At 44.9% G+C, this 17302-nt stretch overlaps 1 protein-coding gene across 17 annotated transcripts in view; it reads right to left on the bottom strand.

Moving 5' to 3' along the window:
• TBC1D5 (TBC1 domain family member 5) overlaps positions 1-17302 on the bottom strand; it is a 623629-nt gene that overhangs the window by 143623 nt on the left and 462704 nt on the right. For all 17 annotated transcript variants that reach the window (XM_088835359.1, XM_088835371.1, XM_055416924.2 and 14 more), the window contains one exon: positions 5971-6077. In XM_088835359.1, coding sequence (XP_088691485.1) covers positions 5971-6077 — 107 coding nt within the window. The remainder of the gene's footprint in view (positions 1-5970; positions 6078-17302) is intronic.

Consider the following 17302-nt stretch of genomic DNA (forward strand, 5'->3'; position numbering starts at 1 on the left):
CTTTTCGGTCCACCTTTAATATCACCAGAAGCTAAAAGTGCTAGTGCACGGTAACGTGCAGTAAAGATCTGCTGAACAACAAATTCAAAACTTTTACAAAACGAATCCAAAATTATTTAAGGCCCTGCTGTTGCTGCCAAGTCACTTCAGTCATGTCCGACTCTGTGCGACCCCATAGATGGCAGCCCACCAGGCTCCCCCGTCCCTGGGATTCTCCAGGCAAGAACACTGGAGTGGGTTGCCATTTCCTTCTCCAATGCGTGAAAGTGAAAAGTGAAAGTGAAGTCGCTCAGTCGTGTTGAACTCTTAGCGACCCCACGGACTGCAGCCCACCAGGCTCCTCCGTCCATGGAATTTTCCAGGCAAGAGTACTGGAGTGGCGTGCCATTGCCTTCTAGGAAACCCTTAATAAGTTTTGAGGAACACATAATTCTGCTTTATGAAATGTCTGAACATAATAAATAACAAACTTCAAATACTGGTCCAATAAAGGTATTTTGATTACTCTTTTATAGATTTTTGGAAAACCACTATTTACTCAGAAGTCAAACTTGAGGTTTTTAAGGCTATGTCAAAAAGTCTATATTTTTGATTGAATGTGAAAACATAACTGAGGAATCACCAATACCTAAATATTAACTACAATAAACCTTCAACTGGTTAAAATCTAGTGATAAAAAGAACAATATATAGTCATGTATAGATACAAAGAAAAAAACACACCTGCTTTTGGTCACTAAGAGAAAACACACATAAATATGATTCTTCAAGAAAGGCACATTTCAGGGAACCACTTCAGCTCTTAGAGGGAAAAAAGGATGACAAAACCAGAAGTGACACATTCTTTCTGTAACAAAATCACACAAAATGGATCCTAGGAAATCTGAACAGAACCTTCAACAAGAACATCAGGAAGAGTAGATAAATGGACAATGTGCATTCTCACAGAGTCAGTGTGTGTGGTTTTAGGTCCTTCACCATTCAGAGAAGAAGACATTATAATGGCATTAGCATTTTCTATCACCATCACGAGACTTGAATCCATTTATCACTTCAATTCAGATATATGACATTTTAGTAAAGTCACTTGACATTAAAAAAAAAGTTGTATGCACAGTGAGGATTCTGGAATTAAAAAAAATAAAAATCTATTACCAGCATAAAATCTGAGTATTTGGATTTTATAATTAAAAAAAGCAAAGTCTAACACGACTTCAACCAGAAGCCAAATCAGAACTGGCCAAGCACAAGAACACTGTACACTATGTTTTATAGCCTGTTTTTGTGTACAAGAATGACTACAGAATTAAGTTATCTTATTTCTAGCAGTTTTCTCCCATAAACAGTAACAGTCACTGCTAAAAGAGATGCTTGCGAACTTACCAGAAATAATTTTTTTGACAATATTCTAGTCTTCAAACAGGGGCTGTCAAATTCTTACTGAATAATCCACAGTGTTAATCAATGTACTGTATTCCATTTGTAATAAGTCTTTGTGATAAGGTTAGCACTCAACATACAAAACAAATAAGAGAGGACCAAAAAATGAAAATTACTTTGCTTATGTTTCCGTATTAGAATTTTATTTGCTGAAGGGTAAAAGCAGATTTGCAAAATTCACAGTTAACTTAAAACAATAGTTTTAAACCTTTTATTCCGAGCCCTTACTGCCTTCAGGAAGGAAAGAACATCTGGTTATTTAAGGAACACAATATGTTCACATTCTCTATGACTTTTGTTTCTAATTGGGTTTTTAAATTTTTTTTTGGAATTTGAACAACTAGTTAGAACAATGCTTTTTAATCCCTTCATATTCTTCAGACTGCCCTCCTTCCATCCCCCTACTTCATTTGGTGGATTTTTTTCGGAAATCTGCTCAGTGATATAACAAAAGACAGGAAAACAAGGTCTGAAGAGATAAGTAGAGAAACCACATTGTGAGGTGGAGAGAGGAGAGGATGCTGCGGACAGCTGACACCCAGTCTCCTCTCACATTTAAAAACACTTCAGGTAGTTCTGGGGTCACTTATACACACGCCAGTTTCACGTATTAAAAATGCAAATAAATACCTACTACTCTAAATAAAAGAATTATACGAGAGGTATCAGTAACTAGGACTCTACCATTTTTAAAACTAATACAAGCTGCGTCTCTTAGGCGGGAAGGAGGCTGACAGACCTGGGCTCTGCCCCTCGATCTGCTGCTGACGAGCGCTGTGGCCTTGAGTACGCCTCTCAGCTCCACTCTTAGCCTCAGTTTGCTTGCACACAGGAGGAGGTGGTGCATCAGACTCTCTTGATTCTTTGCAGTTCTGGAATTCTCAGTCTAAGTGTAGTATATTAACTGGATTCTTTGTTGTATCTGCTTTGTTCCATGGTATTTGAGGGTAGTAACAGGTTTTCAAATAATTCTGTCTGATAGCAAACTAAGGAACTAGATGTCCTATAAGTTCAAACTCCAGGGTCTCTTCACCATCTTGACAAAAATGGCAGCTGACAAATATACCACTGACCACGGTTTCTGTGGAATGAGGACATGGTGAAGGAGGTGAAAACAGGTGAGGTGAGTGAGACCCACCCAGATTAAAGTCAGTACTCGATGTACTATTGTTTTCTTAAGAGCAGCCACTGTAGGACACAAGGCTAAAGCTATCAAATGAGAGGATGATGAGAAGAGATAACTGATAAAAGATACAAGCAAATCGCTAAACTAAGGTGCTGAGGGGACTCAAAGGGAAAACACCTGCTTATCTGAGCCTGGAACGGCTTCCTGGAGAAGGGAGAGCAGACGCTTGGACTCTCAGGAGCAGGTGAGCAGAAGCAGGGCCTGGAACCTTTCTAGCTAGTCTGGACGCCTGCAAGCAGCTTGGCCTGGGGAAAGCCACATGGCCTTAATCCCTCTGCACTGAAAAAGGAAGAGGAGAGAGAATCCACTCTGCCCCACTCGGAGCTTGGAGTGAGGCCCACACCAAGCGTGGCAAAGGGCTTGCAGACGTGGAGTACAGCCTGTGGTTACATTTTAGAGGTCCATCATCTCAGTCTGCTCGGACGAGCAGTTTCCCAGCAAAGCCCGCATCTGACGGAAAACAAGTAGCAGCCCAGTGTCTTGAGGTCTGCTCCAGTCTGCCCTCAACCGAGCCTCTCCACTGGGACTTAGGGAAGGCAGGAGGGCGGAGCGCTTCTCTGAAGGCTGCCGATGGTCCAGGGAGACGCAGAGCTGTGTGTTTATTCCTGTCTTACTGTGTCTGTCAGCGGCGCTAAGCACAACTGCCTCGTGAAGCTGGGACATGGGAGCGAACTCCCGCGCTTCAAACCTCCCCTCTCCACTAGTTTAGAGAGACCTGCCTGTGTGTGCTCACTCTGATTTAAGTGTTTCATTGCTGCTAATACATCGGAAACAATCAAAGCACTCTGATGTCTGGATTTTCAGAGGATGGGGTGGGGTACTGGCAACAACTTTTCCTCCTCTTTTTATTCCCTCCCAGTGTCCATGGCCTCCTCTATGAGTTCATAATGGACATGAACTACATATCTGCTTGGCGAGTTTTAGACTGTACATGTGAACGTTTTTTCACTTGTGTCTTTGATCTTCTATCACTGGAAGTCAGTTCTTTATGGTCAAAGGCCGCTCTGCTTGGGTGGGTTATTAGAGGCAAAGTAACTCAGCACAAGAGGAGACCAACACTCTGGAAGCGTGGGTTCCGCCAGACGACAGGATGCTTGGTGGGAGAGCCAAGACTTGAACCACCGTCCGGATGCCTAGCTCAGGCTCCTGGCTAGACCCAGGACACCGCACTGCGACAGACCTCCAATCGGCACTGGTGTCAAGTGATGAGTTATCATCTGACACGTACTAATAAAGTCAGTGGGTCAGCATAACATACACTTAACTAAACTCCCGCCTCGCTGAGTTGGCCATCTGAAACCCCCTTAAAACGCTGCAGCTGTCTTTATTTTCCCTTACAGATGTCATCATGCCACGACCTTGTTCTCAAAAGCTTTTTAAACATGACTCCTGCCTTCTGCCCAGCTTCTCATGTCTCAGAAATACCAGTTTAAGTCCTAACTTTTGGACACTTACCTTGATTGTTTTTACTTGGTAAGACGCTGAATGTAAAAGTGAGGAATACTGTTTTTTCAGATACCTTTTTATGTTCTTTTTTTTTTTTTTAATCTCTTAAGCCTTACAGGAGAATTTAATGCTTGTAGAACTGGTTTCATTATTCTCTCTCTCTCTCCTTCTCTCTATGTGTGTGTATATATACAAATTTCCTCTTTTGTAAATATTTACTTATTTGTTTGGCTGCTCTGGGCCTTAGCTGCGGATCTAGTTCCCTGAGCAGGGATTGAACCTGAGCACCCTGCATTGGACCGCAGTCTTATCCACTGGACCACAAGGGCAAGTCACTCTACCACCTTCTTGAGATTAAAAGCATTCTAAAATCACAGATTCTGCTAATAACATTGATGAATTTAGTATCAGAATTCTGTAACTATAAGCGTAAATGGTTTATAGGCAGGACAACAATATTTAGCTAGGAAAAAACAAGATGGATGGTTTACATAACAGATTCATTTCTCCTTTCAATTAAACCAAACAAATCACACAAATGGATAATTCAAATGGTTATTTTAGAAATTTTTGTCCCACTCTGTATGACTCTAATTCCCAGTGCTGAGCATATAGAATTTACCATAAGTCTACAGATCAAAACTCAGATACCTCATTGACCAGCAACTTCATTCTTTACTCCGTTTATAGATATGCCACTAATCTTGGCTATTTCATATTAAAAATATATACTTCTACAGCCTACATACACATAAAAAATGAGACTTTATGTTTTTCACAATAGTCTGACTCCTAAACCTTACCAGAAAAAAGATAAGCTACCTTATGTATCAGAGAAATGATGGATTATGTTTCTGATACATAATGAAATTCTGTGCAGAAGAAATGATATAAAAATTGTGCATTTCTGAGAAAATGGGTATAGGCACAAGGAAAACACAAATTTAAAACCAAGCAAAAAATAAATATAAGATACGCTCAAAGGTTGAAGTCAACACCCGAGGCAAGGACAGAATCTCTCAGAATCAGGATCATGTTGGACTTGGAGGTCCACATCAATCAGACAGAGCCCTGGCAGTGGACCCACAGACAGACTGACTCAGAGATGGTTCCACCTTGGCCAGCACGACTGCAGGGGGCCCTGCCAGAGAGCCAGGGGCGAGGTTACCACCCGCCGCCCAGCACCCGTGGCCTCTTGTGCCACGCTTTCTCTCTCAGGCTCCATCCAACATTTTTGTTTGGCTCTGAAGCATCAAGGATTCACAGTTGTTTTTTTTAGATCACTTAATATTCTTATTTTCAAGAAATATTACATTAGTTGTGAAAGAACCCACTTACTCTCTGGAGTGTAAAGAAAATTTTGGTGACTTAAGTTCAAATAGAGAAGTCAGTATTAAATTCTCTTTAGATCTTTCGTTTATTAGGTTACTCTTAACCCGCAAAACAAATATACATTCATAATATGAAATAACTCAATATTTCATTACATCATGAACCCTTGGGGACGGGTGCTTTTAGAGCTCTAAAGTCTTGGCCTTCACATGGTCCTCAAGGACCTGCGTCAGTTTTGGCCCCCATGCGGGAAACTGATGGTCACAAGTACAGTTCCCAGCAGATGCAGGTGCTCAGCCACGTCCTGTTTCACAAGGGAGCAGGAGGGCAGGAGGCCCTTCCGAGTGATAACAGAGCGCGCTCCCCTCTCAGCCAGTGTCCCAAGTTTGCCCGCTGAGCTGCTAGCCCATCAGGCATGGGAGTTTTGGCCTGAGACTCTTAGGCAAGTTCAGCAGGTAATTCATCTGCCATTAGGCAAATTTTACATTACGAATCCTTAGAGTCACGAGGAGACGCCCGTTTTTCACCCCACTGAACACTGTGCACATCCCACTTGGGAAGCTTACCTTCGGGTCACGAAGGAACAGAGCCTTAAGAATCAGTGAGTGAACATCGCCGATGAGTGGGTAATGCATCAGAAGGCCAAGACAGGTCTGGTAGTTACTGGAGATCACTAAATAAAAGGGAAAAAGTAATTGAGAAGCAATGCTGTTTGTACCACTAAGAGAAACAAAATAACAACTTAGGTCCAAAGAAAGTAAACCAATAACTGATTTGGATAAAGGAAACTGGGAGAAGGGGTCATTACCCAGCGGCCTCTGAAGCGGCAACGAGCCGCCCACACAGCCCAGCACACAGGCCTCATCCTCAGGGTGGGGCTGGACAGAAGAGCCCGAGATGCGTGTGTGCGCTTGCAGCATAAACAGGGAGCAAGCACACTGCCTGCCATTTACAGGGCTGTATTTAAATGTCTCTACTTCGCTGCTTGGAAATAAGGAGCAAAAACCTTATGAATGGGAAAGGACCAGTTTAAATTTCTCATAAAATATTATTTACCATGATTATTTCACTTCGCAACTTAGGTACGTTCCATTTATTTCCTGTATATATAAATATTACACAGTTCAAAATTAAAGAGAATATAATTTCTTCAAATTATTTTTCTAAAGGTAACAAGGGATTTAGCAAAGATATCTATGCAGAACTTTCTTGAAGGAAAAGTGTCAAAATCTTCACGGAGAAGCCTAACTATGTTCTTCAGACTGACAGGCTTTTTCCCCCAAATCAACCTAGTTATGGCTGCAGCTATTAAATAGTCTTTTCCAGCAGGTCTGTGTAAACTGCTCCATTCCTTGGCCATCCATCTGCCACTGCCGTCACCACTGCGCCTGTTGGTGACGCTGGTTTTGGGAGCCAGGCTGACGGCCTCCACAGCACGACTGTGAACAAACTTTACAGCTGCAACTTCCTGTGGTTGCAACTGAATCCGTTTTATTAATCAGAATGGTTAGTTGAAAAATATTCCACAGGAAAACAACTGTAATTCACCAGAAACAATACAAGTCACAAAACGATGTTTTATGATCAGAAATGCCCTTGGTCCCTAGACTTCCTTTTTTTTCTTCTTCTGTTGGAAACATCATTCCTTGCGACAGCTTCCCACCCCCTCCCCCTTTCCATGAACATTATGGAGAAAGGAGACAGGACCGGGCAAAATGAATAATTATAATCTGTGGAAGGAACCACTTTATCATCTTCATTTCCATTGCTGATCTGACAGCTTGTAATTTCATACATCTGCTTTCATTTGTAAAGTACTCACTTATCCTACCCTTTCTGTATCTGTTCAGACTCTTCTTTTCCTAGTTGTTCATTTTATCATATTCATACTCAGTTACCTGTTGTCTATTTTACTGCAGAATTAAAAAACCTAGGATATTTAGAATAGTATAACATTTCCATGTATAGTTTTCTTTGTGATCAAATAAATAAAACTAGGATAATCAATTAATTTTATAACTGATATAAAGTTATTTTCCAAAATGCTATAATGATTATATAGTAGTCACTGACCCTAGAAGAATTCTTGTGTATTTTGTGAGACAAGCAGGAGAGTTTAGTGGAAATGGTTCTGGGCTCGGGATTCAAAGATGGGGATCTCCTCCTGGGACTCCACTTGAAAACCTTCCGTAACACTGCCTGGAGAGTAAATGACATAATCTAAGGGACTGATTTATAGCAGCTGCTCAAAACTCGTTGGGAGCAACCTCTCTGAGCTCAAGTTTAGTCATTTAGAAAACAACTTTCTGATTTAAAAGAAATTTACCTGCCTATCTCACTCATTCCAACAATCATTTGTTGAGTACCTCATCCATGACTGGCCCTAAGTTGTGGGGGGTAAGCAGAGAGGAACAAAATGCTGTCCTCGCCCTGAAGAAAGCAAAAGCACAGGAGGGCTGATGTCTAACAGAGGGAGTTGTTACTGCCATCACCTCTAAGACAAGAGTGACCTGCTGATGCCTTCTTCATTAGGCTCTATACCGAAAACCTTACCTGCATATTTAATTCCCACAACAGTCTAAGCACAATTATTACCCCTGTGTTACAGATGAGAAAACTGATCCTTGCAGAGGTTAAACCACTTGTCTAGATCACATGGTGATGTGGTGCTGAACCAAGATCTGTAATTCAGAAGTCTAGTGGAAGAGTCAGGGTTTTATTTTGAAAGGCCATTGTTTTGAAAATCAAATGACACAACAGATGCAATAATCACTGAAAACAGAGAAGTCGACTAATATTAGTACTCTTGTGTGCTGTGCTGTGCTCAGGCACGTCTGACTCTTTGCGACCCCGTGGTCTGTAGCCCACCAGGTTCCTCTCTCCACGGGATTCTCCAGGCAAAAATACTAGAGTGGGTAGCCTTTCCCTTCTCTAGGGGATCTTTCCAACCCAGGGATTGAACCCAGGTCTCCTGCATTTCAGGCGGAATCTTTACCATCTAGCCACCAGGGAAGCCCAGGAATACTGGAGTGGGTAGTCTACCCTTTTTCCAGGGGATCTTCCCAACTCAGGAATCAAATTGGGGTCTCCTGCATTGCAGGCAGATTCTTTACCAGCTGAGCTACCAGGGAAGCCCACAGTAAGTGTAAAGAGCTTGGAAGATCAGCACAACCCAGTCTATAAAGCATCTTGACACAGGCACTTGTTTGGAGGAACCAGGGCAATAGTCCTATGTTATTACAACTTGAGAAAACTTTTGAAACTATGAGAAGCTATAAAATATGTTTTACAAATTCAAATACATTTTATAAAATAAGGATGCTAAATAATGTATTAACCATTCTTCTTGCATAACAAATGAGGGCATTAAGGCTCTTCCTCCCGTTTCTCCCATCCACCCACCCATCCACTGACTGTAACGAACGCTTCCTCAGCAGTTACCAACTCCCGGGCCAGGCAGCAGCACCAGGGACACGGCGGAGAACGAGTCTCAACTCTGAAAGGTGGCAGAACATGCTGCCCTGAAGGATGGCTGTAGGTACTTCAGGACATGCCACCCCACAATAGGCCACTCTGGTATATTGATTATTTTGAGCTGTAGGCACTTGGAATCAGCAAGTGCAGGGAGAGGCTTTCTCTGAACTCCCCTTACCGTTAACTCCCACAAATGCTCCAAGAGAAGCTCAGCTGTCACAAATCCCTCCAGACAAACTTTGTCACAAAGATACCGTCCATTTATTCTTCTCAGGGTCCATTCATCTGTCCTAAAAATCATTTACTCTCCCCTAAGAGGGCTACAAAATCACTGCAGATGCTGATTGCAGCCATGAAATTAAAAGACGCTTACTCCTTGGAAGGAAAGTTATGACCAACCTAGATAGCATATTAAAAAGCAGAGACATTACATTGCCAACAAAAGTCCATCTAGTCAAGGCTATGGTTTTTCCCGTGGTCATGTATGGATGTGAGAGTTGGATTGTGAAGAAAGCTGATCGCCGAAGAATTGATGCTTTTGAACTGTGGTGTTGGAGAAGACTCTTGAGAGTCCCTTGGACTGCAAGGAGATCCAACCAGTCCATTCTAAAGGAGATCTATCCTGGGTGTTCATTGGAAGGACTGATGCTAAAGCTGAAACTCCAATACTTTGGCCACCTCATGTGAAGAGTTGACTCACTGGAAAAGACTGATGCTGGGAAAGGTTGGGGGCGGGAGGAGAAGGGGACGACAGAGAATGAGATGGCTGGATGGCATCACTGACTCGATGGATATGAATTTGAGTGTACTCCGGGAGTTGGTGATGGACAGGGAGGCCTGGCGTGCTGTGATTCATGGGGTCGCGGAGAGTCGGACACGACTGAGCGACTGAACTGAACTGAAGAGGGCTACATTCCCCTCTCCTGTCACAATTAAGGTGGTATTTAATCCTGAGATCCAAAGCCAACTCTTTGTGGGTCGCTCATTGTCCCCTGGCTCTCTCCCGTATACATGTGAGGTCTGTGCGTTAATCAACTTTCTTGTCTATCTCTTGTTAACTTTTGTTAAAAGAATCCCAGAGTAAAACCTAAATGAGCAGAGGTAAGAGGGTCATCTCCCTCTTGCCCCCTGCTTTCAGATAATGACATCTCCAACTTACTAATGAAATCTTGTATTTCCAGAGCATTTTTCTTTTGTAATTATGTGCCAGAACTGAGAATAACTGAGGCCAATTTAGCATATGTAAAAGAGAAAAATGCAAGCTTTTAACAGGAATAGTATAAACCTGACAGGATGAAGGTTTAGTTTTGATCTTTATAGTAAACTTTTCCTGAACCTGAAAAACTCATCCACCACACTGCTCCTTCTCCAGTGTTAATTCAACCAGAGCAGGACAATGACACAAGCAAAAGAGTGGGGAAAAAAAAAAAAAGATTAAGCTTTGCTATGTACCTGCGATGGAAACCAAGGATGTACGTGCTTTACCGAGATAATCGTACGCTTTTTACTCTTCACTGTGTGAATGTGGTACATGTTACGCGGGTTGCTTTGCAGACACTGAGCAGCCCCTGGGTCCCTGGGACGAAGCCCTTTCGGTCACGGGGCCCGGCCCTTTTAAGGCACTGCTAGACCCGCTTTGCCAGGGTCTTGTTGGACATTCTTGCTCCTGTGCTCATCGCTGATACTGGCCCGCAGCGTCCTTTGCTGGCAGTTATCTTCCTCTGGTTTCGGTGTCAAGGTGAGGGTGGGCTCATAGGGTGAGCTTGGGTGCATTCCCTCTTCTGCAGTTTTCTGAAATGGTTTCACAAGGACAGGTGCTAACTCCTCTCTAATGTTTGCATACGCACACAAGGATGCACATGCTTTAAGAAAACAGGACCGAAGCCACACACTGAAGAGCTTCTTTACGGAAGGCTAAAACAAAGGTGAGTGGAATTTGACACTGGATGATCTAGATTAGATCTACGTCAGAATGGTGGCTGGTCACTTACTGTTTGTGAATCTAGGCAAGCAGCGTAACTTCATTAAACCTTTCTTCCTCTTGTCTATAAACAGTGCTTACTCTACCTGCAGGGCTCCCAATAGAACGGCAGGGATGTGAGGTCGTGTGCTTCCCCGCCTGGTTTGTCTATTGCTAAACAAACAGGACTCCCTTCACCCTGGTGGCTCAGCTGGTAAAGAAGCCACCTGCCATGCAGGAGACCCCACATCGATTCCTGGGTCAGGAAGATCCACTGGAGAAGGGACAGGCTACCTGCTCCAGTGTTCCTGGGCTTCCCTTGTGGGTAAAGAATCCACCTGCAATGCAAGAGACCTGGGTTTGAACCTTGGCTTGGGAAGATCCCCTAGAGAAGGGAAAGGCTACCCACTCCAGTATCCTGGAGTGGAGAATTCCATGGACTGTATAGTCCATGGGGTCTCAGAAAGTCAGACACAACTGAGCAACTTTCACTTTTACTTTTCACCTGAAGCAGAACTGACGGCTGCCTCTACCTTTAAATGGCCTACAACTATTCTGGAATGGTTCTATGAGAGCTGGTTTAAATAGTTTCTCTAGTAGTATCAAACAAAAAATAATGGAGACGGTTAACTTACATATAAGTTGAAGTTAACTGAACTTATAACTGAAAAATTTTGAAGTGAAAGATAGTCAAATTATTTAATTTCCACCCAAACCCACATGACTCATCTCACCCCCATGGAGTTACAGCAAAGTTTCTGGTTAGAACATTTTGTGTTTTCATTTTACAGTATATATAACTACTCTTCCTTCTTCCATAGCCTCTCTTCTTTCCTGTAGTTTGTGACTGCCTCCCTTACATCTGCTTTGTTACGTGTATGTCTGTGCGCTTAGTCACTCCGTCCGTCTAGGCAAGGCTACGGTTTTCCCAGTGGTCATGTGTGGATGTGACAGACGGACTATAAAGAAAGCTGAGCGGCGAAGAATTGATGCTTTTGAACTGTGGTGCTGGAGAAGGCCTTGAGAGTCCCTTGGACTGCAAGGAGATCTGACCAGTCCATCCTACAGGAGATCAGTCCCGGGTGCCGTTTGGAAGGACTGATGCTGAAGCTGAAACTCCAATACTTTGGCCACCTCATGCGAAGATTTGACTCACTGGAAAAGAGTCTGATGCTGGGAGGGATTGAGGGCAGGAGGAGAAGGGGGCGACAGAGGATGAGATGGCTGGATGGCATAACCAACTTGATGGACATGAGTTTGAGTGCACTCCAGGAGTTGGTGATGGACAGGGAGGCCAGGCGTGCTATGATTCATGGGGTCGCAAAGAGCTGGACACAACTGAGCGACTGAACTGAACTGAGTCACTCAGTCATGTCTGATGCTTTGAGATCCCATGGACTGTAGCCAGGCCCCTCTGTCCATGGTATTCTCCAGGCAAGAATACTGGAGTGGGTTGCCTTGCCCTTCTCCAGCGCATCTTCCAGACCCAGGGATTGAACCCCAGTCTCCCGCACTCTGGACGGAGGTTCGTGACATTGTACAGGAGACAGGGACCAAGACCATCCCCATGGAAAAGAAATGCAAAAAAGCAAATGGCTGTCTGAGGAGGCCTTACAAATAGCTGTGAAAAGAAGAGAAGTGAAAAGCAAAGGAGAAAAGGAAAGATATAAGCATCTGAATGCAGAGTTCCAAAGAATAGCAAGGAGAGATAAGAAAGCCTTCCTCAGTGATCAATGCAAAGAAATAGAGGAAAACAACAGAATAGGAAAAACAAGAGATCTCTTCAAGAAAATGAGAGATTCCAAGGGAACATTTCATGCAAAGATGGGCTTGATAAACGACAGAAATGGTATGGACCTAACAAGCGGAGGATATTAAGAAGAGGTGGCAAGAATACACAGAAGAACTGTACAAAAAAGATCTTCACGACGAAGATAGTCACGATAACGTGATCACTGACCTAGAGCCAGACATCTTGGAATGTGAAGTCAAGTGGGCCTTAGAAAGCATCACTACGAACAAAGCTAGTGGAGGTGATGGAATTCCAGTTGAGCTATTTCAAATCTTGAAAGATGATGCTGTGAAAGTGCTGCACTCAATATGCCAGCAAATTTGGAAAACTCAGCAGTGGCCACAGGACTGGAAAAGGTCAGTCTTCATTCCAATCCCAAAGTAACGCAATGCCAAAGAATGTTCAAACTACCACACAATTGCACTCATCTCACACACTAGTAAAGTCATGCTCAAAATTCTCCAAGTCAGGCTTCAGCAATATGTGAACCGTGAACTCCCAGATGCTCAAGCAGGTTTTAGAAAAGGCAGAGGAACCAGAGATCAAATTGCCAACACCCGCTGGATCATGGAGAAAGCAAGAGAGTTCCAGAAGAGCATCTATTTCTGCTTCATTGACTATGCCAAAGCCTTTGACTGTGTGGATCACGACAAACTGTGGAAAATTCTGAAAGAGATGGGAATCCCAGACCACCTGACCTGCCTCTTGAGAAACCTGTATGCAGGTCAGGAAGCAACAGTCAGAACTGTACATGGAACAGACTGGTTCCAAATAGGAAAAGGAGTACGTCAAGGCTGCATATTGTCACCTTGCTTATTTAACTTATATGCAGAGTACATCATGAGGAACGCTGGGCTGGAAGAAGCACAAGCTGGAATCAAGATTGCTGGGAAAAATATCAATAATCTCAGATATGCAGATGACACTACCCTTATGGCAGAAAGTGAAGAGGAACTCAAAAGCCTCTTGATGAAAGTGAAAGAGGAGAGTGAAAAGGTTGGCTTGAAGCTCAACATTCAGAAAACAAAGATCATGGCATCTGGTCCCATCACTTCATGGGAAATAGATGGAAAAACAGTGGAAACAGTGTCAGACTTTATTTTTTTGGGCTCCAAAATCACTGCAGATGCTGACTGCAGCCATTGAATTAAAAGACGCTTCCTCCTTGGAAGGAAAGTTATGACCAACCTAGATAATATATTAAAAAGCAGAGACATTACTTTGCCAACAAAGGTCCATCTAGTCAAGGCTATGGTTTTTCCCGTGGTCATGTATGGATGTGAGAGTTGGACGGTGAAGAAAGCTGATCGCCGAAGAATTGATGCTTTTGAACTGTGGTGCTGGAGAAGACTCTTGAGAGTCCCTTGTACTGCAAGGAGATCCAACCAGTCCATTCTAAGGGAGATCGATCCTGGGTGTTCATTGGAGGGACTGATGTTGAAGCTGAAACTGCAATACTTTGGCCACTTCATGCGACGAGTTGACTCACTGGAAAAGACTGATGCTGGGAAAGGTTGGGGGCGGGAGGAGAAGGGGACGACCGAGAATGAGATGGCTGGATGGCATCACCGACTCTCTGGACATGAGTCTGAGTGAACTCTGGGAGTTGGTGATGGACAGGGAGGCCTGGCGTGCTGTGATTCATGGGGTTGCAAAGAGTCGGACACGACTGAGTGACTGAACTGAACTGAACTGAACTACCGCACCACAGGCAGATTCTTTACCGTCTGAGCCACTGGGGATGCCCTGCCTGCTGGATGGACACAGAACCCAGTAACCACCATGTCTGAGGCGGACAGTCATCATACTCTAGGGAGTTGTCGGTTGTGCTAGTCAACAAGTGGGAAAGTTTGGAGGCTTCTGTCCTCACAAACTCACTGTGATGGAAATCACAGAAGCTTGTAGAATGAAAGAGGCTGTAGTCTGGCAGATTGTGGGCTAAATCCAGCTGGAGAACTATTTAACTGGCAGTATTTACAAAATTTTTGATCAGTTCTTGATATTTAAAAATGAGAATGCTTCTCAGGAAAATAGGGATTTCATAAAAGTCTTAGGAGCTGGTAACCCTGGTCGGGCATTCCCGCATGGCCACAAGCAGCTGAAGCTGCACGGGCGTGCCCTTCGCCCGGGGCTCGCCCCTTCACTTTGGAGGGCTCTCACTGCTTCCAGCGCTCAGACGTCACTTGTGACTGACAGTGTACACTCATGTACGCAGTCAGCATTAAGCTAATGCTCCCACAGTCATATGCATCTCCTCTTAATCCTTAGAAAACCCCTAGAGGTTCCGTCAGTCCCCCTTTCCTCCTGAGGAAACTGCTCACGAGGCCCCGGGTCTGCCCCTAGCTGAGGACGCCCTTCACCTCTTGCCTGTGCTCCTATCCCCAGGGCACTGAGCTGCGTCTTTCTCGAGTCACGCCCCCAGTTTGCTGGAGCACATCCCTCAAGTGCTCTACGCTCCCGAGATGAATTTCTTAAAACCCGTCTGAAAGATGTGGACATTAGTTAACAGTCTGGTGAGGCAGACTTCTCCAGGCTGGGAACATTCTCCCCTCAGGACACTGGTGCCACTGCTTGAGAGTTTCCCGGTTTCCAGCTGGACACCCTGAGACCACCTCAGTCGCTGACCCCTCCGTGGTCTGTGCTCTCTTCTCCTGCAGTCTTGCCCTGTAAACTGATGATGAGCACCTTGGTTTCCACCTGTTTTCATGCGTAACGGGCCCTTTCACTCTGCAGACTCCTGCCTGTGCTCAAGCAGAGGCGCCTCGCTGTCCCTGATGACTTCCTCCCTCCTGCCCTCCGTTTTGAGTTTGTTACTCCTCCTCCTTTTAAGAGGCCTCTGGCCTGGTCCTCTTAATGGTCTTTACTTCCTCACTGCTCCATGCGCTGCTTTCTGAGACGGTTTTCCACTCTTTTATTCCAGACACCCATTTTTATGACATTTTAATTTTTAATTAATTTTTCCTTTGAATTATGTATTTCCCAGCTCTCTGAGAAGTGTTCTCCCCTCCTGCAAAGGCTCTGTGGCCTCCAAACTGGTCTTTTCCTGGCTGCTCTTTTTAAATCTCTGCTTTCGTTCTGCTGCTCTCCTCAGATGCGTGGTCTGGGGGCTCCCTGCCCCCGTGTAGGCGTGGGGCAGTATAAAGGTGTCTTGAAGCCAGGTGTGTGCGCATGGGTGCCTGGGTCTGTAAATGCTGAGGGTTGACCAAGGTCACTCGGAACAGCCGAGCCTTTTCTCTCGTGCTAACTAGATTCCTTCAGGGAACATTCTCCCAAACTCTTCCTAGAGGGAGACAAACTAGCTTCAACGTCCTGAGAAAGAAGGCCAGCCGTTCAAGGTCACTGAAATTCCCCGGGGCCTGGCTCAGACCCCCTTCACTACACTGTCCACAGAGGGCAAACCCTGAAGGCTGGAGATCTGCATGTCTGCTCCTTAGACTTTCAACCAGTTCTCACTGTTCAGTCTTAACGTTTTCCCTCCTCTTACCAACTTCCAGAAGTGCCTAGCACTGCCAATTTCCACACTTCTGGAAATTTTACGGGTCACTCCCGGGCTCTCCCCGTGATCAGTTTGAATTGTACGGGTCACTCCCGGGCTCTCCCCGTGATCAGTTTGAATTGTACGGGTCACTCCCGGGCTTTCCCGTGATCAGTCTGAATTTTACGGGTCACTCCCGGGCTTTCCCGTGATCAGTTATGAATTGTACGGGTCGCTCCCGGGCTCTCCCCGTGATCAGTTTGAATTTTACGGGTCACTCCCGGGCTCTCCCCGTGATCAGTTTTGAATTACGGGTCCCCGTGATCAGTTTGAATTTTACGGGTCACTCCCGGGCTCTCCCCGTGATCAGTTTTGAATTACGGGTCCCCGTGATCAGTTTGAATTTTACGGGTCACTCCCGGGCTCTCCCCGTGATCAGTTTTGAATTATGGGTCCCCGTGATCAGTTTGAATTTTACGGGTCACTCCCGGGCTTTCCCGTGATCAGTTTTGAATTGTACGGGTCATTCCCGGGCTCTCCCCGTGATCAGTTTTGAATTGTACGGGTCACTCCGGGCTCTCCCCGTGAGCAGTTTGAATTGTACGGGTCACTCCCGGGCTCTCCCCGTGAGCAGTTTGAATTGTACGGGTCACTCCGGGCTCTCCCCGTGATCAGTTTGAATTGTACGGGTCACTTCCGGGCTCTCCCATGATCAGTTTTGAATTGTACGGGTCACTCCTGGGCTCTCCCGTGATCAGTTTGAATTTTACGGGTCATTCCCGGGCTTTCCCGTGATAAGTTTGAATTTTACGGGTCACTCCCGGGCTCTCCCCGTGATCAGTTTTGAATTTTACGGGTCACTCCGGGCTTTCCCGTGATCAGTTTGAATTGTACGGGTCACTCCAGGCTCTCCCCGTGATCAGTTTGAATTTTATGGGTCACTCCCGGGCTCTCCCGTGATCAGTTTGAATTGTACGGGTCACTCCGGGCTCTCCCCGTGATCAGTTTGAATTGTACGGGTCACTCCGGGCTTTCCCGTGATCAGTTTTGAATTTTACGGGTCACTCCCGGGCTCTCCCCGTGATCAGTTTGAATTTTACGGGTTACTCCCGGGCTCTCCCCGTGATCAGTTTGAATTTTATGGGTCACTCCCGGGCTCTCCCGTGATCAGTTTGAATTGTACGGGTCACTCCTGGG

The sequence above is a fragment of the Moschus berezovskii genome, chromosome 1, assembly GCF_049115385.1.
Source record: "Moschus berezovskii isolate FMDL1 chromosome 1, NW_MosBer_1.0, whole genome shotgun sequence".
Classification (NCBI taxonomy): domain Eukaryota; kingdom Metazoa; phylum Chordata; class Mammalia; order Artiodactyla; family Moschidae; genus Moschus; species Moschus berezovskii.